This window comes from Marmota marmota, unplaced genomic scaffold (assembly GCF_001458135.2).
Source record: "Marmota marmota marmota unplaced genomic scaffold, marMar, whole genome shotgun sequence".
In the NCBI taxonomy this organism is placed as follows: domain Eukaryota; kingdom Metazoa; phylum Chordata; class Mammalia; order Rodentia; family Sciuridae; genus Marmota; species Marmota marmota.
In genome coordinates, this window is record NW_026000211.1 from 39384427 (window position 1) to 39411346 (window position 26920).

At 33.5% G+C, this 26920-nt stretch overlaps 1 protein-coding gene across 9 annotated transcripts in view; it reads right to left on the reverse strand.

The window, feature by feature from the left end:
• Positions 1–26920, reverse strand: part of Pcdh9 (protocadherin 9) — an 854885-nt gene that overhangs the window by 475927 nt on the left and 352038 nt on the right. For 2 of the 9 annotated variants that reach the window (XM_048791775.1, XM_048791772.1), the window contains one exon: positions 25198–25269. The exons of 5 other annotated variants lie outside the window; for them this stretch is intronic. In XM_048791775.1, coding sequence (XP_048647732.1) covers positions 25198–25269 — 72 coding nt within the window. Of the gene's footprint in view, positions 1–24452; positions 24936–25197; positions 25270–26920 lie in introns of those variants that run through there. 2 more of the 9 variants (XR_007343326.1, XM_048791778.1) reach the window with 2 other exon arrangements.

Here is a 26920-nt window from a genome sequence, read left to right on the forward strand (position 1 = left end):
ATAAATTATAATATATAAATATATATATATATATTTTTCTGATTAGAGTCTTAAAATATCTGTAAATATCAACTCAGAGACTTTTAGGCACTAGCTCAAATCAGATGATTACTAATTGTTTCTCTGGCTCTGATCATTCTCCTAAGAGCTTAGGACATTAAGATATCATACCAGTGCTGATCATGCACAGCCCTGAACTTATTTCAAGTGTCACCTGTATTTTTTCTGTGCTCCCTGTACCCTTGATGGAACTAACACATCCCAAATTACTCTGGCTCCACATCTTAATGTCCTGCTTCTTCACATCATCAAACAATCTGTTGTTGTGTCTTTTTGCAACTGGGTCTTCCTTTTTTTTCGTTCTTGTTATTCCGATTTTAAATCAAAAATGCTACTTTGTCCACTTCCAGCCAGTGGGTCCTTCCCCTTCCCAACAATCATTCACATTAATGCCAAGCAAATAAACTTAAGGAGAGCTATGCTGCTCTAAACAGCTATTGTAATGTCTTTACTGATTTCTCAGAGCACTATGCCCCAACTTACTTCCTTTCTTCCTTCCTTTTGACAAACTGAAATGAAATTTATCCCTGGAGCCCAGTTCTTATAGTTTTAATCTGTCTCCATATTTAAGTCATATTTCTATAGGTGAAATTCTAGGTTCTCCATAGCCTCTTGCCTGATGCTCTCTCCACCCCACAGTACAGGATCATCATAATCCTATCCTCCTCTAGTGGTCCTCTCTTGGTCAACATCATGTTGCACTCTTTTCCTGTCTTTCTTATTGAGAGAGTATAGCATGGAGGGTGGTTGCTTTTTTCTTATCTTCATATTCCTCACAATGTCTACAAGGTTATTTTAACTTGCGTACGCAAAATTAATTTTGAACAGATGATTGAATAGTGACTTTTACATTCCTATTTCTATCTATAGTATGTAGTTAACTTAATGTCATATAAAAAAGAAGTTACATTTGTGTGAGCAAAGTAAGCATCAAATAATGTTTCCATAGTCAGATTTTTATGAGATTAAAAGAGATTCAAAGTACAAATAGGGAAAGGAAGCCATTTTTATTAATTTGTGATTTCAACAAATTCTTTGTGCTGTGTAGAAAGATATGGAGAACAGATGATCAATGGTAGAAATGACTTGTCGGTGACTTGTGCTATTAGAAAAGCTGACGACAAGCTGAAAAATATTTAAGGTCAATCAACTTGCTACCAAAATATCGGTCCCTCTGGAAGCAAAGAATAGCTTTCACAGAGTGAAAAAGTTGTAAAAATCCATTCCTTGGCAATAATGTGGCTATTTCATGTACACATAGTATTTATGTTTTTGTGTTCCTACAACATTTGTTTGCCAATTTGTTGTCCTGAATATAATTTCTATATTCCTAATGATGTTTCAAAATGTTTATGAAATTTTAGATGTGTATGTGTGATAAAAACATACTCCAAAGCACAATTTCTAAATTTTATAAAAGTTGAGAACACTGGAATCTTTTCAAATCTTGTGATGTTTTCTTTATTGGAGCTACAAAAACTAGCATATACTGTCTTGCTGTTGTCTGTAAGATGCCAACTCATTGCACATTGGAAATCTAAGGGTTAACCTTCCTGGTGGCCTTTGAACTAGAACACTCTATGAAGAGTTAGTCAAAATGTATAACCCTTACTTAAATGCCACTAATATTTAAATACATCTGTAAGTGAAGCTTCCTGCTGTTCCATTTAACACTTCAGCAAAAGGCTAATGAACTGCAGAGAGCTTTGTGCTTCTCTTCTTAACTTGTATTCTATGTTTAATAGAATGCCTTCTTTTAAATTATAGCAGCAACCCTCTGCAAGTTGAGGTCAGAAAATATGTGTATAGTTAGCTAACTTTTAAACTTAAAAATAATGGCTTAAATAATTGGGTGCAGAACAAATGCTCCATAATCATTGCAGAAATGTGAACTGGGTGTGGTTCTGTGGAGAAACTGAATGTCAGGGCCAGGTATGGTATGCCCTGAAGACTGCCTACCATACTGACACAGTCACTAAAGACAATTGCCAGTTAGGCCTGTTTCCAATGGGAAACAATTTCCTCTGGCAGCTTTTGAAGTTTGTTTTTGTAGGAAATTGCCTCTTGGAGCATATAAAGCTAATTCATGGAGGTTCCCAAAACTCCGCACACCCGGCTGGAGCTCCCTTGTGGAGGAGGCCGCCTTGTTGACATAATCAGGCTGGGCTCTTGGCAAAGCACCAGCTGTTTGTGTGGAGCCAGTTAGATTAGGCTGAAAGCCTCTAAATCTTCCAAAGTGTCCCCAGGAAGGGAATATAAAACGGTGATGGTGATATGGCAAGACCTAGGGAACACAACAAAGTCATGACATTTGTATTTGGCTCTGTCATTGTGATTCAATAACACAGAATTTGCTAGTAGATTCAGCAGAGGTCACAACACCCAAGTGATGGATGATCTGCAGTTCTATTTTTCCCACTGAATTTGTTTTATATGCTGGGTCATCTTTTCTTTGAGATTTGTTAGAGTGCTACAAAACATGTTTTCTTCCTAATTACCCAAACACAATGATTTTTTTTTTTAACATTAGGATGTCTATAATATTTCAACTAAAGAATTTAAAATCAATAAACTTTATTTTTTTTATACAAACAATATTAGGAGGCTGTCATATGTTTTGAAATTAAAAGGGAAGGCTGAGGTCATTCCACTAGTACCCCAATACATTTAAAATGTATTTATTAAAGGAGATTTTGTCAAGGACAATAAAGGATTTATTTACATGATTATAAAAAATGAGGAGGAAAAAAGCTTGAATATAATTCCAGGCATTTAATCTAAGCTAAAGGTTCCAAATCAAACGCATATCAATTTAAAATATGAAAGAACTTGCATTCCTTTTTCCAGGTGTGAGAAATACTGAGGTTTGAGCATGAAAGAAATGTTAAGTGAGTTGAAACATCAGAAACAAAGAAAACAGCAGCTGTGCACAGAATAGATAGGAAAAAAAAGTGAGAAAACATGTAGTCACATGGGGAAACAAAGTTGAAAGAAACTGTGTATTTGTTTGAATTTGATATTGTCCACAGTAGTGAACACTGAAGTTCAAAATTGAAAACCTATTCTGTTATAACCTTAACACCTCTTTTGGTTATTTATTTCTTATAAATAAAGGAGAATGAAAATCTGATCAGGGACCTTCTCCCTAATAATCTAGGATGAATTTGAAGACTGCAGTGTCATCAATTATTTTTTTTTTGTTATGAAAATTTTACAAACTGTTCTTGTTTCTTTAGTCACATCCTTTCATATTTTGATATCATTTGCATGTAACTGTTCTAAAACTTTTCATATTATTCCTTTTGTTTGGAACATCTTTCTGAAACCCAGTCCTGTCACTCTAGCAAACTTCTTGACCTTAGTACCATTCAATGGTTATGGTTTCCTTCCTCTATTATGTCTTCATCTGAACTCTACACTTGCAGCACAGAGTTTAAATCCATTCTCTGTGCTTCTACATCAGCACCTGTTTCACTAAATGGCCAGTTTTGCTAATTTATCTGTCTTATTTGAGACAAACTGAGCTGTTTGAGGCTGGAACCACCCGCCCCCACCACCAGCACCACACACATACACACCATTTCTTTATTGGAGTCTGAATAATTTCTGATTTTTCATAGATTTACATTCAGAAACATTTTTAAATGTTTCTGAACAAAGCCATCTTGACATATCTTATTTCTGACTTCTATGACTGGTCAGTAAAAGTGAGAGTCTGGATTATATTTTTGGCCTGAATTTCAGATCCCTGATAGAATAGCTGTATATCTGTGCAAAGAAACTTATCTGAAACTCTAAGCTTAGAATATAAAAAACTGTCTCATATAGTTAGCCAGAGGGGTAAAAAGATTCATGCAGAAAAATTACTTACAAAATCATCAAACATGTAATAAGAATGTAATTAAGTGCTAGCCACTAGTACCTTCATCACCCTCAGTCATCATCAACTTATAGGATGACCTGTGTGGAAACTGTGAGGGTTTCCATGGCATATATACATATAGATGGCTGCTGGGTCATAGGATGTGCCAAAATTAAGAAGGTCAATGGCCTCAGCTTATACTTTTGAGACTCTCAGTTGACACATTTTATTTTTAAAATTTTCTATTAATTCCCAAATCTACCCAAACCAAATTCTCTTTTTAACATTCATTCATTATATATTTAATAAATATAGAGCCAATGCTTAAGATGTGCCAGGAACTTTTCTAAAATGTTTTACAAGTATTAAATAAATGCTTAGTAACTAGGATAGGAATAGTGGCTTTGTTTTACAAAGGAGGAAAATGAGGATCTGAGGAGTTACCTGACATGTAGAAATGAGGCAAGAATATGTGATGAAGCCAGAGCAGTCTGACTCCAAAGACCTTGCTCAGAATAACTGTCAACTCCAGCTCCTTTGAATTGAGCTTCCCTCAGACATCCATCTATTTATAAACCTGTTCTCTCTCCCTTTTCTTTGCTTTCTCTTCTCAGTCACTTTCTGCTTCTCTTTTCTAAATCAATTAATAGGGAAGAGAAAAGAAACCAAAACTGTGTAGTGAAGAAAAACCTTTGCTCTAAAGCCTACTAGAATCAGCTACACATAAAATGACTTTCTCTTGAAGCAACAATCTTATGTGTCATCTTTGTGTAGCTATGAGTTTTGGTAAATTTTTTGTTAAACAGGCTTCCAGATGATGAAAGCAATCCCTAGGCAATAGATGTAGCTACACAACATGACTGACAAATACATATACATGGAAATGAACACCAAGTGCTTCTCTCTCTGCCATTTTAATCAAAATGTGCCAGAAAATGCAATAGTATTAAGAAGATGTTGCAAATGAAATTGAACACTGCATTTTCATTGAAACATAAATAAAAAATTAAACACCAAAAATTAAAGTTAAAGCATGGAAAATTTAAAATGAAATTAATCCACTATGCCAAATTTTCCAATTTTGCCCTTATTTCTATGACTTCCAGTTTAAAATATATTTATATACAGAACACATATATTTCATTCCATATTATCCTTTTCTCATCTTTCAGTTTTCTGTAAACTTAGACAGTGCACTACAGTCTAACTAGTGCACTACAGTCTCACTTTTTCCATTAAAGGCCTTCTCTAAGTACACATCAGCAATTTGAGAAATATAATTTAGTAAAATCAACTCAGCAATACCATGTTCTTCAACCTTCATATTTGCAGAAATATTTTTATTTATTCTAATCTTAGGAAATATTCATATTTAAGAAAATTTATCTCATGAAGGTTTGGAGAAATGTAAGTTCCAATATTATAATAAATAAAATAAAATACTCTGTACACATTCAAATATGCATTAAGAATAATTCTAAATTTAGTGAGATTTTCAATAGAAGAAAAATCACTTTGATATTAATAGATAAAATGCATATGATGTATTTTACAATCCTTTGTTCTACCTCATTAAAACTAAACAAATATTAACACAATTTTTCATGCTAGCATGAAAAACTATAGTACATAAAGACCCATGTGAATGTTTTTATTTTAATATTACAATTGAAATAAAATGTATGTGTTTATGGCCATGTATTATTACAAACATAGCTAAATGCGAGTGTCAGGGTTTTTTTTACTTAAAGGGAAAATATGATGTACTAGAATTATTTAGAGAAACTCATTTTTCTGCTCTGTTTATAATGTATGATGCTGTAATCTCTAGTAGCAGACTTTTATTCAAAATGGAGAAATGATCACTTTGAAAATAATGTCACTTATTTGAATAATTCAGAACAAAGAGCACAGCATTTAGAACCAGTGCAAAGAAGTATTCTCAAATGATTATCTGATCTGTACTTCTGTAAACTGAATATAATAATACAATTTTAATCATTTTCCTAATATATTTTATACAAAGTTATTTATCCCAAAGGATGAAGAATATTAAGACACTTTAAAAATAATATTATGTTAAAATATCTTAACATTTATTTTTAAAATGTCTTATAGAAGATTCTGAAATATGTTCAAATATTATATAACATTTTAATATACCATAATCACTTTTATTGTTTATGTCCAATTAGATTTCTCTGCCTTGGACTCTAGATTTCTACTTCTAAATATTTACTTTACACTGCATCCAGATATATCAACAAAAGATAGATATTATGTCCCCAAGATATTATGGGATATAATGTCCCAAATCTCTTTATCACTAAATTTTTTTTTGTTTTATCTTCCCCAGTATCTTTCCCCTTTTATTAATGTTAAAACAGGTTCCAGTTAGTCAGACTACAATATCTGGGTTCTTTTCTTCTTTTACTTTCCTTCACATTTCATGGAGCATGGCAGAAAGTCATGGCAATCATACCTCTGAAACATCTTCCCATGCAGTGGGTGCTCCTTGGATATTCCCATGATCTCTTGCTATTGTCTTTTTCATCTGGTATCTTACCTGGATATTTTAAAAGACTTTATTCTCTGCTTCTACTTCTCCATCCTTTTATCTACTTGCTATCAGATCTTCATTTTTCAAAACTACCTCTCTGATACTCAGTCATTCATTTATTCTTCCCTTAGTTGGCTAATTATCCCTTCATGTCTTCACTGAGGCTCAAAAGGTATGATTTGGATCCTCCTTCAATGTTGTGCAGTCACGCCTCCCAACACTTATCAATTATGTTTTCCTTTTATTCTAGTCCTCACATTCTCAGTTCCAATAAAAGCTAAAAGGAATATTGAAACTAGGTTAGTGTTATTCATTACATTTCCTGATCCACAACCATCCAAATATTTTTCTTGCATATTTTACTTTCAGGAAAAGACTTCATTAGCTACTCACCCAAGAAGTTTTAATGCCATAAATACTGACCTTGGAAATCTCATTCCACATGGAATGGGAGTTGGCTAACCTGTGATGTAACTAATTCCTCTAGTCCCTATCCTGCTTAGTTCACACTGTCTCCTTCCACATTAGTTCAGCCACTGAGGCCCAACAACCCATACAAAAGTCTACCAAAGAAAGGATAAAAGAAATTGAAGTTAAAATGTAAAGGACCAGGTTTTGTAAAGTTTCCAAGCTGCACTCAGAGCCTGAAATTCCTGTGGCAGTTAAGACAATTCCCGGAACTGCCTGTTAGATATGTGTCGAAATCTTCCCCTGACCACCTAGTTACTAAATCACCCCTTCTCAGAAACCGTGCAGCTCAGCACGTACGCATCTCAGGGCTTCAACCAATCAGTTTAAATATATACCTATCTTAGTACTAACCAATCACCCCCACCCGACCTGTTCCCGCCAATGAATGTGCTAATCATGTTTTAGAGTTGTTATTTGATTTTCCCGCGGTATATGATGATTTGCTAAAGGAGGCTATGATGTATGTAAAGCCCCTGCCCTCTCTGAAGAATGTATATAAACTCTGCTCAAGTGGTTCTCGGGGCTCTTTGTTCTCTGCTCTTCTGAAGTGAGCTCTGAGCCCCAGCATGCTGGACCCCCAATAAACCCCTTTGCTGTTGTATGAGACGGTCTCTTGGTGGTCTTTTCCTCCAACGCTCGCCCGACCTTTTCACCAACAAATATCACAAAGCATTCAGTACCATCTATTCAACATAGAATATATTCTGTGATAAAAAAATCAATTACTCAAAAGCCCTATATATTATTTTATAAAGATACTATTCCTCCATGAAGCAGAAGTTATGATTTTTGAGTACAGATGCAATTATATTGATTTTGTTTCATTTCATGTCTGTATTTAAAAATAAAACAATACAGTGAATAATTCAATTAATTGAAAAATTTCTTGATTGATTCATGGAGATAGACTTGTTCATGTAAGGTTAATTATTTAATTAAAACTGCTAACCAATGTTGACAAAAGAAATATGCAGGGAACCATATTTCATTTGTTAATTAATCTCTTTTATTCTATATAGTCTTTACTACAGAGACACAGTCATATCATAAGGCCGGAGAAGAATAACCACACATCAAATGAATATTATGACTTTCATATTGACCATTGTAACAACAACATACTTGTAAGGAGGAGAGAAAACCATAAAATGTTCAGAGGATGGGGTTGTGATATAGGAACAGATCTGATTTCACTCTAGTAGGGCAGTTTTTCCATATGCCACATTGAGTGTTTCTGTTGTACATCTGTTGCATGACAAACATAAAATGGTTGGGTTCACTATCAATTACAGGCTGGAACAAGTAAGATTTCAATTACAACAGAAGAGCAAAACAGCTGGGAAATCCCCAAGGGGAGGTGCAAGAACCAAGGGGGTGAAGCAGGCATCACAATGGTACATTGCACACTACTAATTAGGGAGAAATGAAGTCAAGTTAAAAGAAAATATACCCCTAGATGCTCTGTTTCCTGGAGACCACTTGGGTTCTGAAAACAGTACCTTAGTGGCTTGTCTCAGTCTGAATTCTCATGTAATTGTTGCCTCATGAGCTGCTTAAATAAAAACTGTAGGAGAAAAGTATCTATGTTTAAAAGATAACTTATTTTTTTATTTGAAAACATAAGCACTTAAATCATAAGCAAATATTTTTAAAAGGCAGAGAATATCTTTAAGAGGTTGCAAAGTAAAAAAATAAAAAAGAAGAAGAAAGTTATGATAATGAGTGTTACAATTGCCTGCAGCTCCCTAAATAAAGAATGCATAAATATGGGCACATATAAAAGTCTTGACAAACATCTTACAAGCATCTTATATTATGAACACTGCATAGAAATTATGTAATTTTCTCCAAACATGCCTGTTTTTCACATGTTTAATTAAATAAACTATAAGCAGTATAAATTCAAACAGCATAATATGCTATTGAAAATAAATAATATTTTTAAATATAGACTACAGTACTACTAATGAAGAATTAGCCACAGGATATAAAATGTTAGAGCTATTCACACAACACATTTTTTTCTGCAGGTTTCACAGCCAACATAGTTTAGAACAAATAAAAACAACAATAATTATTTTGAACCATGCCATATTTGGAATGCCTAATTTGTAACCCAGTGTAAGCTTTACAAAATATTTACAAACATTAATAGAAGGGCTACAATATTTACCATGTACTTTACATAAACCTGTAATTGAACATGGAATGTTGGCTACAGAGTATAGGATTTAGCTTGAATCCACCCAAATTAAATCTATTTATTGTTTTATGTTTCTCATTAGGTAAGTACTTTGGAAGCAATGAAATCATTGCATTAATTTAAATAAAACATGGATGGGCTCAGTTAAGACAATATGGGAAAGGCAAGGACAGTAGCACAGACTTCTAAAGCATACCATGTGACACTGCAAACATCAAATATAGTTTCATTTAATTTTATATTTTAAAACTGTGTTTTGCCTTAATTTTTATTCCATATAATATAATAGCTAGTTCTTGAACTAATAAATCCTCACACTATCAGTATTGTGTCTGAGGGTAGTATCCGCTTACTTATGATGTGGACCTTATTTTAAACATTACACTAGCAAAAGAAAATTTATTTCCCAGACTTGTTCTCCCAATATGTACATGATGAACCAATTTTAATGTGATTCAAACCCTAGATCTTTAAAGTCATTTAAATTGAACAAGGAAGGGCAATGTTTGGCCCCTTCTTCCCTTATGCTCCTTTTCTTCATTAACTATTTTAGGTTTTATCTGATACTTCCAAAAGGACCAGCATGAGTGCCCCCAAGGATCTGACCTGTTATAGCCACTGAGACTATGTGCTATTTTCAACAATTTATGAGATTATGGACATTTCACCTCTCTCTCTCTTTATTTACGTATTTATTTTCTTAGATTACGATGGCATAAAACTATGTTTAACTTGAAGAAAAAATAAAATCAACATAGTAATATTTGTGTTTTGATAATATGATTATTGGTTTATTAATCCTAACATTTGTAAGATAAAAATAAAACGTTATCTCCTAACATTAAGGTAATGAGAAGGAAATATTTAAAATCTATTATAAACGTTTCATAGAGAGGGAAAGATATGAATTCAATGGTAATATCAGAAGCAATTTTCTTTTTAGTATGAGTAGTGTAAGATGTCTCCCTAACTCCAGTGAACAGGGAAGGATCAGTCTGTGTCTCAAAATGAAATTCAGAAACATGCCCAGCCTCTATGGAAACCCTGGAAGTGCTCTGTATGACAGGCAACAGCAAAATTGCAGCTGCTGAGATTGTGCGTGTAGCCAAGTGCCACTTCACTCTTGATCTATGTTAAGTTGACTGAAGGAAGGAAATCAATTACTATCAGCAGTGAACTTCAGGTAGACTCAGGTTTGAGATGCCAGCTACATGCAGGTGTGTGCCCTCAGCAAAGATAATTCTGACTAAGCCTTCATTAAGTAGGAGTGCTACTGCATTCACTGCTTTGAGATTTAAGTGGTTGTGTTTTACATGTAGACAGAGACAGATGGAGAAACCCAAATATTATAAACCTCCTAAAATTACCAACAAAAATATATGCTTTAAGTATTTGAACTTTTTCTATAAGACCAAATCTGTTAGAGAAGTATTCTCACACTCACACTTGCAAACAAACACTCATACTGCAATATTCTAAAGTGAACACCAGAGTCTACACATATTAAATTTCAAAGACCACATGGAATGAAAATATGCTGTAGCTTTCAATCTGGAATCTACTTGCATATATTTTAGGAAGAGTGCCCCAAATTTACATTGGATGGACTTCTGAGGACATTCCAAACAGCACCTTCCTTCCCCCCTAAACATTAATAGGTATTCAGGGAAGGTCATGTGGTTCATTTTCACAAGGAGATGATAGAGTGCTTATCAGGTGGCCCATTTTCAGAAGGAGATATGGTGAATACCACATCTTATTTGTAAGCTCCTGGACAAGGCTATGTTATGAGACAATGTGAGTTGTGCATGCATGCTAGGCACAAAGTGAGTCTGTCAATGGAATAACTCAGAGGAACTGGATTAAGATATGATCCTTGATACCACTGCCTGATTCCTAAATGAATATACATTGAAACTACAAGTCACTAATTGTCCTTTTGGTGAGATACCCTACACACAAATTTAGTTATGACTTAAATCACTTAACTTAGTTAAGTGGTGTCTGGTACACTGCAGAAGTAAGACTTAACTAAAACTTAGCAGTAGTCTACTTTTTAAATACATATTTTCAAGAATATTTGGAGAAAATTGAAAAAGACAATATGTAAGGGGTGGTGTGTGAAATTCTGTAAATAACTGCAAGGTAAATTTCAGTCTAAACAACTTACAAATAAACCCCCCACAATTGCATGTATTACTGTTCAGTTTTGTATTTAATTTTGTTTTTCAAATTCTTCATAATTAACATTATACACAAATTTAGTTTCCAGTTTGATCAATGTATAAACTTTGAAGAAATAAGACAGAAAAAATATTTCAAACACTGAAAGTAAAATAAAAGTTCCTATACATAGCTAAATAGCATGTTAAGCATGAGTATCCAGTCTAAAGAAACTCTTTGTGGAATGGAAAATGTCTAAAAATCTTATTTCATGCAAAGGTTGTTTTTGTTTTGTGACACCTTGTACAGGTATATGTATCCAGGCTTTTGAAAATACAATTTAAATACACACAAACATAAAAAAAGGAAATCCACAGAGCTTTTTTTTCATAATTTTAAGGGGTCATAAATAGTATGCTCATAGCTTTTAAATTGTAGAGCACTTACAAGTTGAATGTTAAGAAAAAGCCCAAACCCACAGACATCCTTTTTGTCATGGATTATAGAACAATTTCCTTCAGAGAAAAATTTTAAGTTTTGATACTCAATGTTTCCTTTAAATGTACCCTATAGCATTGTTTTAATAATAACAATTACAACAGAGGATAAAACATCACATTTTGATGTGTCAGTATACTTTGTCACATAAGCAAACAGTTAGGGGTCCATTAAGACACAGATTAAGGTGGTAAATGCATGAATGACATTATCAGTCATTAGACACTTAAAGTGGGGATTAATACAATGATAGTGGATAATGTCATTCAGGCATTTAGAGAGTGTAAAATATAAGTTATCAACAAGATACCATAATACTTCTGGGGCCATTACAATCAAACATGTTAACACATATACAATAAATGAAGGAGGTAGGAAATGGCAAGAAATAAAACCCAAGCAAATGAGCTTGCGTGCAAGCAGTGAATAAGAGCCTTCTCAGAGTAAATAGGGTTTGGGTAAACGTTTAGAAAATGATTGCAAAAGAACTTGGAAAAATATATAAGAAAATCTAAAATGTTGACAACATATTATGTTAAACAATTAAGAATATTTATGTCTTGCTGACAGATGTTATGAATGCCATTTTTCACTGCTAATATGTTCTATGAGAGGTTTTAATAACCCATGGAAAATACTACAAGATAAAATAATTCTATCCTATAAAATAGTGTAAACATTGCCATATAGTTCATTTTTTTGGAAGATGATTCATATTGTTAGTCTTCCAAAATTATATATTCCTTTTATTTGTTTTATTTTTTTATACTTACCCTTGGTTTACTATTTTTCTCTTTAATTTGAAAAAATTATTGGGCACTCGTCTTTGATATACAAAGACTAGTCTCAGCTAGAGTCTTTGTATATTAGATGAATTTCTATCTCTGAAAAACATGTGCCATGTAACTAAGAATGGAGCAAAATTTTTAACCACTGAGTAAATTTATAAACCACTTTTTAAAGTACATTTTCCTTCTCTTTGACTTTATATAAAAACCATAACAGTAAATGAAAAACAATTCAGATCCTTCTCTAGGGTTTCCACCAATCTCTATGTCTCAATTTTTCTTTCTCTTACACACACACACACACACAATACCACACATTGCAGTTGTTGTCTGATAAATAAGATAATTTAATAAAAGCAGATTTCAAAATTCAAATGAATCATTTTCATCATTTTTTTGAACAGAAAAATAAATTTTAGAAACTAAACATACTAACATAAAACTATGTCAAAATAACACTTTCTTTTGGTACTAGGGGTTGAACCTTGGCGTGCTTAACCACTGAGCCACATCCTCAGACCTTTTAATATATATTATTAGAGACAGGGTCTTGCTGAGTTGCCAAGTACCTTGCTAAATTGCTGAGACTGGCTTGAACTCACAATCCTCCCTTCTTAGCTTCCCAAGCCACAGTGATTACAGGCGTGTGCTATGGCACCAGGCAAACTAACACATTTTCTGAGTTTTATACATATAAGCTATTAAGAAGATCTCACTTTTAGGAAAATTTAGCAAAGATGTCTCAAGAAAAAGATTCATGCAAAATTATATTCATATAATTAAATATTCTTTAATGATTTCAAGCTTTTTCTATAATGAAATTGATTCCATAATAGGTTGTTTTTCTATTTCCAGTATGATTAAAGTCATATTTAATACTAGAAAAAGAAGTTGATCAAATTATGTTATGTGCATGCACAAATATGGCATAATGAAAGTGACTACTATGTAAAATTATAATTTATCAATAAAATATTTTAAAAGAAATATATTATTTTATGCCTTCAAATGTTTACCAAGTAATTTCTATATATATTTAAATCTTCTGGGTGTGTTTGTGTTTGTGACTATGCTTCTGTTTTCACTTTTATTTTTCTAGCATCTCTAATATCTTTTCCAAAATTTGTAAGATGCCCAAATCTCCTGTAAAATTTTTCAGCATATCACCAAAATCCAGTGCCTAAAAAGCAAGTAATATTTCAATAAAAAGAGGTACTGCTTTTATGACAAAGAATTTTCCCCTACTATTTGGTCACATTATAAATTTATATTAAAATTATCAACCCTTAATAAAAATAAGCTATAGTTAATATTTTATTATATTCATATAATTTGGAACATTTAAAATGCTCTTTAGCTTCTGCAACTAATTTTAAAGTAACTAAAATGCTCTTTAGCTTCTGCAACTAATTTTTTACCTTCATTTTTTTCAAGACCAGCAGGATATCATCAAGGGGCCAATTACATTTTATTGTTTCCTTATATTATCAAAGAAGGGAAATACCATTTTTGTTTTGTCAAAACATCATTAATCAAACATTTGCCTTTAAAAAAATAACTGCAATCTTGGGAAGTATAATTTCTTTATTTGAATGTGGGATTATTTATAAATGTTCATGCACTGTTGCTGTCCTCTAAGTATAAACAGTCCTCTATAGCTCGAGCCTTTCATAAGTGTGTAGTTTAGATAACTCCATACACTTTCAGGTCATAATTTCTAGAAAACATGGAAAGAGAGAAAATGTTTTTCTTTCATTTGTTATTAACAGTTTACAGTAACTTCACTACTGAATATTCTTATGCATATAATCTTAGGTTTAACATTTTAATGAATTTACACTTTCAGTACACACATAGCCAGATACATTATCTGTTCAAGTTACAATAATTGGTTATAAATTTTTGTATTACTTAACTTTTCCACAGCAATATCCTGCTATATTGTGCTTTGACCAATACTACTATTGTCACTCCTATCAAATAAGATACAAAATACATGTGTTCATTTCAATGTGACAGCATAGCTAATATTGACAATGTATTGCACTGATTGATTTGTTAAGACAGCTTGCAAGACAGCCTTCCTTAGTGTCCATTAGATTTGGTAAGTAATCTAGCCACTGTTTGGTATGTATGCATGCCAGTGTTTTAGGGGGCCCATGTGATAACTTTACAGATGATGTCCTAAATACATACATAAATGATGACAATCATAGGTGGACAGATAGAGAAATTAATTGTAAGTCATACCTTGTAATGTCTTTCTGCATGAGTGAAATGGAAAAGTTATGCCACTTAAAGGTAATAGATTCCAAGAGTCAGTAAGTCTATATCTAGCCTCAGGGGAAAACATGTTTTTTTAGTCCTTTGGACAAGTCAAAGAAGCAGGACACAGAGATATGCAATTATGAATAGGACTGACAATGAGAAATGAGGTTTTAAGAAGTCTCTGTTAACATGAGGAACTACCAGCTGATGCCGCTTATAATGTTCCCAGTGCTCCTAGAGACAAAGCCCAATGAACTGCTGAGGACTGCTGCTGACCAGGGTGCTGCCATTTTAACATAAAAGGAATGCTAGACCAGGCTGCTTAGATGGCTGGGAGTGAGGGAAGACAGAGTCAATCCCTATTGGCCACTTAATATGCTAATGGAGGAAGGAAAGGTATTCTTTCATTTTACCATCTACCAAAGAAAGATAACAATAATGTCAGGTCACTAAATATGGCAGCAGGGCTTGAAGCACAGAAATCTTGCCTGCTTAAGAACATAGAATAACAACAGTAAAACAAAACAAAAAAACTTAGATGTTGTTGTTAATATGCTATTGCTACTATAAAGTTAGTTAATAGGAGGAAGACATCAATATATGTTGACACGCTACAGATGACTGTTATTTTCTTTGTTCTGTACATCATTTAAAATAAATGAAAGTAAATTACTTTAAAATCTACAAATATTTACTTTAAAAATAACCAAAATGACCCCTCCCTTCCACTTATGTAAAATTATATTCCAGTGTTTTGCCCTCCATATCTGTTGATTATTTTTTTCCACATCAACATCTGCAAAATCTGATATGATTATACACTGAGCTGAAACATTAGAAACTTTTAGTTCAAACAAAAGAGTCAACCTTTATAGGAAATACTTTCATTTGAAAATACGCCCAGCTGATCTTTGAGATATCTTGTGTGAGGCCCTATGTTCTTCTCAAGTTATATCACAGCGTTAATGCTTTGAAACAGTGAGTCTATAGACAAACCTTGGTCTTTTCTGAACTGAAATTCTGGACCTGCTTGAGGAAATCCTGTCTCTGCCAACTTGCATGTTTTCAAAGAAATGTCAAATTAAACCAATAGAAATCTAGTTTAGGTTCTTCTAACATCTTTTTGAATATGAGGAACTGTACCTACTTTCAAAGAACTTAAAAATACAAAGTGTAACAAAGAACAGGAAAGCATTTGAGAAACTCTTCTAAACTACATGCTGCCCTTAGACAACTTTCCTTTGAAATTTGCCACAAAAGCATTAGTACCTGAAAATATTTCAACACATTAGGAAGAAAAAAATCTCCTCAGAAAGCAATGAAAAATTCCTGACTGTATCATAAAGACTCATAGAATCCCTTTAAGGCAGAAATATGGATATATTTATTGACAAAGAGCTTATTTAACATGTAACAATACATTTATGCCTTGATGAATTACAAAATTTCTCAACAAATAAATTTCTTAAGATGAAAGTGATTCTAAAGGAAAAGCAAAATATTTAAATTAAATATCCATAATAAAATTTTCAAAGCCAAAGTATATCTATGGGAAGTATGCGTAGTTTCCTTATTTTAAGTTTAGGTTTTGGAGTAAAACTGGCTTAAATTCACACTCACCCCTGGCCTTTCTCTTATATTTTGCTGACTTTGAACAAAAACTCTTTAACTAATTTTAGATTTGAGCTCTTTGGGGCACAACATAATAAAAATATATTAAAATTCTTGTCTTAGTATGTTTGAGCTACCATAACAAAATAGTGTTCCCTTAGTGGGGAACAGATTCTAGGACCCCCACAGATGCTGAAATCTAAAGCTCAAGTCCCTTCTATAAAATGCTGTAAGATGGCATAGTATTTGCATATAATATCCTCTCATGTGTTAGAAAGCATCTCTAGATCTCTTAAAATACTAACAGATTGCAAATGCTATGTGCTATGTAAAGAGCTGTTATGTTGTATTGTTTAGGGAATAATAAATCTGTATAAAATTTTTAAAATTTATTTTTGAGAAGGAAGAGAATAATAGAGAATCCTTTAGAAAGCTTATTTTTTCCATCATTAGCATCCTTTATTTGTCAATTTTAAATTTTGGGGACAAGAATACATATGAAAAATTTGAGGGAAAAAAAAAAAACAACAATCTTCAGAGCAGTAGGGAGATGAAGAAAACACAGCCCATGGTTGTTGTGAAGAACTTAGCTTACCAGCCAGCATCTATATTTGTCAACAGTGAAAAAGACATACCAATCACGTAGGAAGGTCCTGGCCTCAAGGTCCTTGGCCTAAAGAGGGCTTTCCAGGTAGAAATTGTGCTGAACAACTAGGAATCCCTTTGGTTTCCTTCGTTAATCTCTACTAACTTCCTCTATCCTATCTTCCAAGCTCAATCTGTTTCCTTCTTCTCATTCTGCCTACCTAGCTCCAAAGCTTCCAGAGTCCTTCTGTTCTCTTTCTTAAATCTCCAGGAATGCCTCCAAATTACAGGAGTCCCCATATAGCCCCTGCCATTCAACAAGTGAATGTGATTATCTATACCAGTGATAAATATTTTTGTCATTCCACCCAGCAGCTGCACTTTCCCAAGTCAACACTGTTATAAAAGGTGGTTCCAAAAGTACTGTTGGTGTTCTTTACCTAGTCCATATTCACGAAGGAATAAGTGTGTTTAGATGGCTGGTCACGGACACTACCCACCACATAGGAAACTTTCAAACTCACTTAAAAGAATCGTGAGAATAGGAATTATTCCTTAGTTATTTGATGGGAATGTATATTGAAAAAAAATATGAAATTATTTAGATGACCAAAAATTGAGAGGAATGTGGCCTCACAAAACTTGCAAAGAGAGACATGTTATTTTATATTTCTATAGCATGTTCAAAAGTAAGAAGTAAATCCTTAAACAAGAGAGGCAATGATCAAAGCAGTACTAAAGTGTAAGATACTATTCCTAGAGCCACAAAGTCTGTCCTAGGGCTCAAACCATGTTCAAAGACTCCAATCTGTTACACACTAAAATATCCCTCTCATTATAAACAATGCAATATTCAATTACATCCCGGCAATTCCACTTCTACCATGACAGCTTTATTTCATTAAAACTTCATTTGTCTATAGAAATGAAGTATAATCATGGTTGTTAAATGTAGAGAGTGCTTAGTCCAGTGCCTGACATGACATATATCCAATAAATCCATATTATTGCTATTATATTGCTATTAAGTAATTTTTGCACTGTTAGAGTAAGAATATAGTTTTTTAAACTAGATTATTTTATAGGTATATTTAGTCTTCATTATTCAAGAATTCTATGTTTGTGAATTTGCCTACTTGATAAAATCTACTTATAATCTCCAAATCAATAGTATTTTTAAGTCTTTCACAGAAATGTGCTGAGCTTTGAAAAATGTGTCTCCTGACATAAGTGTTCCTAGCAGAGTTTGAACAAGGCAATGCTCTCCATTCCTGTTTTAAATCTTATGTTGTAAATGAGTGTCCTTTTTAAGGTCTATTTAGTGCCACTTCTTATTTCTTACATTTTTTGTGATTTTGTAATTTAGTATAGATCATGAGCATGGTGTTAAAGTGCTTAGTGCTTCTGGACACAAAAATCTATGACACATTTTAAGGAAAATATGGATGTTAGATGAACTTTGTTTTGACATGATTCACACTGCTCTTTTACAAGTTCAGTGTTAACAAATTAACTGTATGAGTGAAACAAGACATCTTTAAACAGAACATACATTAAAAATGGTTATTTATTGATCCATATATGAAAATGTTAGGACAGAAGCTCCCAGGAACCCAACCCCGTATTTCCCCTAGGAGCAGAGGTTTGGAGTTCATGAATTAGGTGTTTAAAGGCAATTCATGGCATGTTACCATGTACGCCACGAACTGAATGTGGCCCTTTCTAAATGGATATCTAAATATAGAGTGGAAGATTAAATGCCTATGAATTCTTCTTTCTTCTCTTTCATATTCAACAAAGCATGAGGAAATTATAAAAGGAATAACAGTGGTTTGGGCAATGCTACCATAGTTGACTTGAAGCTGACTCTTATGTAGGTCCTTCTGATTTTATTTTGTTCAACAGAAGTATAGACTTGGCCCGTGATAGAAAAGTCGCTCCTCTATTTCACCACAAAGTAATAACATGTGAAAAAAAAATGGGAAATCAGCTCCAACATACAGACCTTTCCCTTACAACTAGAATTTCAGAAATGAATAATGGATTAGGAATAGCTGTGTTGTCACGAAGCCTTGATTGATTGTTTCCTTAATATGCACTGAGTGCTGACAAAGTGCAAATCTCCCAATCTGCTGTGATGGGACCACTGTTATTAAAGAGTACAATTATACTTTTGTAGCCTTCGCTCATTTCTTGATTTCTCTAGACTTTTTTTTTTATCAGAGAAATATAACCAGTTTTTCAGTTAACTAAGGATGAAAATAATAGCTAACATTTATTTAGCTCTTATTCCACACACTATGTTAAACAGTTTACAAATAAATAAATAAATATACATGTATACCTACATATATGTATTCTATATTAACAGCAAGTCTATGAGATAGTTATTATTAAAAATCCTATTATCTGAACTTAGAGACAAAAAATGAAATGCTTGTCAAGTTAAGTGGTTTGTACACGGCAGGTAAATGAATCGTTGGGCTCGTGAATAACATACTTGCCTACCAAGATTTCTGTTGTTTTAACAGGGGATAATAATTTATGGGTGTTTACATATACATAAATATAAAACATACATACACACCTATCTACATCGGCAAATGTAAGACATTGGTTTTTATACATTAGATCTATTGGAACCATGAAACACTAGAAATTCTGGAAATTCCTCTAAGAATAAAATAAAGAAATGAAATCATACATCTAAAATATGTGATAATAATGCTTCATCAGTTTCTTTCTATAGAGAGGTAAATAGTCAAAGGTGGATCATTTTAATCATAAGTATGTGATTTCACCTTCATATGCACTGTTTTACTTTCAGATTCAAGAGTGGAGGATTTTCTTATCTCAGTTCTTTGACCTTCTACAATAGTAAATAAATAATTTATGAACTTCTATATTGTGTACAAATAGAAACAAAAAAAGTGATACTATTTTGATAATTTTTAGTTCACAGAACCAGGCTTGACAGATGATAGATTTATTTAAATTAAAGGTTTTATCACTATCTTAGAGATTGTAAAAGAAGAGTAAAATTCTCCACACATATGGGAAATGTGAGAAAGTTGGCAGTAATCTCTTTTTAACTTATAAACATAATAGGAGCTTTAATGCATGTAAGACAGAATGAATGTGAAACAGAGTAATAATTAGTTTCTCTGATCACCTGAAAATTGTTACCAATCACAATAAACAGCTTCTTTTGACAATACTACTTTTATGACTGGAAAGTATTTTCTGAAACCTGTAGCAACAATTTTTCCCTCAGTGGATCTTTAAAGCCAGTATATGTGTATTATCTCACTGCCCTTTGGAGCATCAAGAATATCCTTTAACATTTTTATAATAGCCCTATCCATCTTATTCCTTCGGCTTCCACAGGTCGACATATTATTAAGTGATATAAACTTGGGGTGGGGATAATGGGAAATTTTTTCCATTGTAAAAATGAATATCCAGTAAATATATTACTCTGGATATTACTGATATTTATTCCAGAGATATGATATCACCTTTTCTCCTCTACATCTATGTTCCTGCCAAATGTTTTTTAATACAGTTGCATTCCATAGTAAACAGGTACATATGCTTTTTCCTATGGCGAGAGGATATGGTATTTACCTTGAGGGGAGGGAGCATATATCAGACATTTATTTCTTTTTTCACATAAATCACTTAAACATTTTCCTTTCAAAAAATACATAATTAAATTTAAGAAATCAGGCAGTTCCCTATAAACATTTATCCTCTTAAACTACTTCTTCACTTTAAAATCATTCAATAATTCTATAATGTTTTAGTGTTTTTAATATTTTAAGCTTCTATTTTTTGAGAGTTTAATCATACCAATTGAGTTCCTCTAGCAAAACTTCACATGGGTCTCTTCAATTCTAAAGACTCTGAGTATTGGTAATTTGTGGGGGGATTAGCAGCATTTTTAAAACAATGTCTTTGAAGAGATCAGGGACTACTTAGACGTGTACTATAACAAAAATTTATAATATGTTTAAGTTTTGATATTCAAAGGTCTACTTTGCCTTGGAACAAATAAGTATTTTCCCATTGGAACATATGGTTTACCAAAACCTCAGAGGAAAAAAAAATGAGCAATCAAGACTTTTTAAAAAAATGTTATGGATTAACAATAGGTGTGTAAGAGAGAGTGGATATGATGAGGAAAAGGATGTCATAAAATTACAAAGCAGTCTGTGAAAAAGCAACCACTCTACTTGTATGCTGCAGGAAAAAAAAATGTGCTATTCAAGCAGCAACTTACAGACAGAACTAGAGAATACATACAAGCATTTATTTATATTGCCCTTATTAATACCCTAATGTGAAACTCATGCATCAGAAGTGTAAACAAATCCCTTCCTCACTTTGGGCTGTATGTTTATATCTCCTTTCTCTCTCTCTCTTTTTTTTCTTTTCTGTTTTTGCTTAGGGCCATTCAAGTCCAACTAGATAAGTGATTTCAGGTTCAACAGTACTATTTGATAGGGAAAAGAAATGTTGCAAACATGAAAACTGCATAGAACATTTTGTCATGTTATTTCTTTGGAAACGTGATCAACATATTGAGGGTGTAGTCCATTTTCAAGAAAACTCATAGACACACTGATATTACTTGTCCTGTCCTCAATAGTAGCCACAAAGCCTCAAAGCAGGTAACAAAACAAAAAGTCCTCAATTGCTGACCTGTTCATCCCTTGCCTTAGATCTAATAACCTAAGAAGCATAGCACTATCAAAGTCCTGGGATGACTTCAGTGTAGGGAATGCATAGAATCTTTCTTTCAATCAGATTTGTTGAAACATTATTAAAATATTATTAGTATTAGGGTGAATAGTGAAATTAAATTACTCATGCCCAGTCAGCCTTTCCCCCAATTTAAACATGGCAAATTTATTCAGTTTTCATTTACTTTTTCCTTTTAGTTCCTTGAGATGATATTTAAGAGGACATGCCCTAAATTAATTAGCTCTATCAACTAAAAAAAAAAAAAAATGGATGCTACTTTCTAACACTAGAACAATTTTGGTTTTGATTTTGTTTAGTGGAACTCAAATTTGATTCATATAAATTTTGCTTAAAATACTTTATTTCTTCCTATAACGTAGATAAAATGTCCTGGTTCCTTAGCAAGACACACAAGATTGCATTCTGGCTTTTCCAAATCCTTCTTTTGCCACATCCATATATATCATCATTGGGTCCAACCACATTAACTTATTGAATACTTAGATATTTAGCCTAGAAGCATTGAAACACACTTTTGCAATGTATGGAATACATTCTTCTGTTCTTCTTTATCTTTCTTTTATTTATTTATTTTTTTAACTCCTACTTCAATTTTTAAGAATCAGCTCAAATTTCAAAATTCCTTTGAAGTCTCTTCTGTCCTGCCATCTTTAGGTTACCAATCTCCATGAGACAGAGTTTGCCATGCCTTTCTCGATAGTCCCAGGGTTCTCTATTGTCTTCTATTTTAATAAGTCTCTCATCCTGTAATTGTGTGTTTACATGTCTGCCTCCTGATTAGGTAACAATTCCTCACGCCTCTATTGATTTTTGTTTCACAGTGGTTTGGAGAATGTCTGGCTCAGAGTAGACACTTAAAGCCTCATCAGGCTCTTCCCCTTCTCTCCCCTGCTTCCTCTAATATCAATTTTATTGTGTCTACATAATCACTTTATAGCTTTATTTAATATTTTATAGTAATTACTGGTGAAAATGAGTTTGGGGAAGTCTACTACTCAGTGTTCTGAATATCAGATAAATTGCAAAAAATCTTTTCAAAACAAAGACATTCACTGAGGGCTCAATGTCACCTTCCTGCATTTGTAGGTTTGGTAATACATGAGTCTCATGAAGAGCAAGAAAGAGCATTCATGCTGGTTTATGTATTTGAAAGCAGAAAACACAAATAGGAATCTTTTTTATCCAAATCACTAACTAGACATCCAAACTTTAACTACATTTAATTTAGCAGACAATCTTCTGTTTTCAGGACACTCAGGTTTTATTTCACTGTTGTTAACATTTCCTTTTTGTTGTAGTAAATAGACAGGCTGATTCATTGTTTCTTCAGTTGGCATTTCTTCATATTAATTCTCATTAATGTTTTCATTTGAACAAGAAGGGCTTTTGAAATGCCAAAGCTTAAATAACACTTCATCTTGAAACAGTTGAAAGATAAAATTTAGGCTAGGTAGGGTAATTAGACTTATGTAATATCTAATAAAAACTATGTTTGAGTTTTCTATTCAGTGTTTAAATGCTCTTGGGGACAGAAATTCTGCATATGTTTTCAGGAACAAACATAACTCATTTGAGGACAAGTTTAGTGAAGAATTTTAGTGATTAAGCTAATATGTAATACTGTTTCTGGTAAAATTATACAGGTATTGCAACCAAATTATAAATAAGTGATTTTTTTTTGTTTTACTGAAAAAATAATAGTGCATTGGACCTGTACATAGTACTGGGGATCAGTTGGACATATTCATAAATACATATGACATAGTTTTCTTCATTTCTATCCACAGTATTAACTCTTTATTTCCTTTCCTCCCTCTCTTGGGTTAATACTAATCTGATTGTGGTGGCATTTCTAAATCATTTTGAGAAAAGTTCAGTGAAAGAACAACTATAGGGCTTAGTGGTTGAGTTCTTGCCTAGCATGCATGAGGCTCTGGGGTCAGTCTCCATTGTCATACAAATAAATAAATTAACAAACAAATAAATAAAACCTATAAAATCCATGAAGATTTGGTGGTGGGCTATATTCTGGAGTCATAGTCACGGAATTCCTGGTTATTTGTAACCCTTCGTCCTTAAGATATTCCCTATATTTAAAATGTTGGCTTTGCTATAACATAAAGAAACACAAAACTATTTCAATATAACATATTTTCACACTTCAAAAAATTTACAGACACCCTTAGCCTGGACTTATTATGGCCTGCTATACTTTAGGTTCCCAATCTATTTCAGTAGTAGATTGGAATACACAAATGAATATATGGAAATCAAGTTGCATGCTGATCATTTAATGTTATGCAAATGAAAGAAAAGGATTAGATTCAAGGTTCCCAGAGAAAACAATTTCAGTTTCCAAACAATGCCAACATTTAAAACAATCTAACAATATCTGTTTGAAGTGGCATCAGTTTAGGGAAGGAATTGAAAGGAGAATTTTTTGCTCAAAACTTTCAGGTATATGAATGAAGCCATTTTCCATAAGACCTCACTTTATCAAAAGATATATAAAAACATTCACAGCAACCCCTGGTACAAAGCCATTGCTGTCCCTTATGAGCTTTAGATAGCAAGCTGATCTCTTTAGATAGCAAGACCTTCACTGTCCTATCTTTGTCCTGGGGTCCAGCTTGCTGGTGAGCACAGTTAGCACCAGGCTTTAGCCCAAGTTTTATAGAAAATGAACACAAGGCAGTATGGCAAACTCCTGTCAGTGCCACCGTACTTGATCTGAAAAGACATGGAAAAATTCAAATTCTAAAGCTGTCAGACTGCAAACTTTCAGCAGAGAGAAAAGCTTCACTTTAAGAATGTAAACAAGGACAGTGAAGGTCTTGCTATCTAAAGAGATCAGCATGCAAGAAGTGCTCTGGCAGCTTGAACGCACTGAGGCGGTGGCAAACCCCAGTGCCCAGTTGTGAGACTGAGCCTACCTTGGAGACTCATGGCACTGTCTTCATCCTGCTAAGTACTTTACCTGTGATTGCAATGGCAGATGCTTCAAAAGAGCGAAGCAGAGACCTGTCTCTTTAGAAGCAACAGCAGTCTCTCTGAAAGCAGCAGTTTGGCATTTCAAGGGGAAAGGTCATTTCTTTACACCTTGGAAGAGGATAGATAACAATAATAGAAAGAATATCAGGCATGAAAAGCTACATTTTCCTAGATCCCTAAAGGAAATCATGACACAGCCGTGTCGCTGGTACTATGAGCCAGTGCACTAATTTATCCCACTTCAGCGCATTGACTTTCCTCTTCTGTGAAAGGGCATCCCAGCTGGGGGAGGGGAGGAATGTTTACTGAGACTTGCTGAATATTATTTACAGGTCTAGTGGGCTCCTTCTAAGTTGCAAGGAAGAGATACCTCTGGTGTTGGTGAGATATGAAGTGGTGTGAAAATCACCCAACTGTACTTGAAAGATGACACTCTTGTGACCTAAGAAAGATAACATCACGTTAAGTGCCGCACTTTTGAGTTCATCCAGCATAAATATCAGTGCCAAGGCAATCACATAGAGGGCCCTTGGGACACAGGGGTGATGAATCAAAACGTGGAAGGAGGTCTCCAAAATTACCCTGAGTGCATTGCCTAAGGAACAGCTGATTGAGTCTGCCATTAGAAACTTCCCCATCAGAAAACAGAGAAATATTTTGTCACGTATTATCTAAAGGAGCTGTATTGTTACAGACATTCCTCTTCAATTATTTATACATTCTCTTTCTGGTAAATCTCATCTGATTCTCTCTCCTTTCTAAATGTCACGAGTTTTACTCTTGCACTGGCACCGATGTTAACATTTGAAGGGGGGAAAGGTTGGACTTAAGTTTAATAGATTTCATATTTAATAATGTAGTCAATAAAGTCTGCCCACTTAATCAGTCAAAGGCTACTCCACTCTGGACACTAAATGCCTCCAGTGGGCCATGTTGTTCCCATTACATAAAATCCACCCATTATTTTCAATTCTTAGAAAAATAGTTTAATATTTTCTAGAGCTTTCCATATCTATAAATAAATAAAATGGCCATGCTTTCAAATAAGTGAAATAGTGCTGACAATATACTTCAAACACTATCATTAATGAAAGTCACAGAACAAGGAACAAATTCAAATCTGTATGGGATTTGAAGGATTAAAGCACTTATGAGGGAAAAAAAAATCGCTGTACATTTTTATCTCCTCTCCTCTCTGGCCATCCTCATTTCATGAAAGGAGGACTCCACAATTAGAACCAAAGGGAATCCTGTAACCAAGCATGGATTCCAACATTCTCATCTATTGTTTGTTTTGTAGTCAACTTTCCAGCAAGATGCCACATTAGTCACAGCAATGCTATTCTAAACATTATCAACAGCCTGCCTCTCTCGCGTTTGCATTAGCTTTGTAACCATTTAAATAATATGTTCTCAAACCTCAATTATTAATACTTAAAAATCTTTAGAGAAAGGGTTGTGCATGCCTAAGCAATTTCTTTTGCATTCATATACTGTGGGTGTTCTATCAGCTCAAAAGAGAGTACACACAAAAAGAAACATTGCCTAAAAACTTTGATCTAAGCCACGAAAGCATCTACTCAAATGGCATGTGTTTAGGGTGAGTAGGTGTAAAGTTGTAAAGCACACTATGTCTAGCAATTTTGCGAATTAAAAAAAAATAAAAAAGGCTTTTTCTGTTCACTGAACACATATTTTCCTGTTATAGAAAAATGAAGAATATTTAAATTCCATGCATCACTGCCTATCAGGAAATGCCCATATTCTTCTGCTTTTTAGACAGCCTACGCCCAAATGGTTGTTAAATATAAATCTTTTCCTTGAATTTCATATTGTTAGATGTCTTTTGATTTTGCTAGTTTTTAATTATGGTAGTGTGAAGAAAATTTGTTGTTCGTTCTTTTTCATTAACTGTTTTGAGCTGTCTAAAATGTTAACAGGTAAGGATAAGTCCATTTGAAAGCTTCCTAAGTCATTAAACCTCAGTTGCTGGTTCTCTTCTCAAGAACCTATTAGGATGGCCCAGTCTGGATTGGTTCATTCATATTCAGGGTTCCTGCCTGCCTACAGCTTTCATTTCATTTGTCACTCTG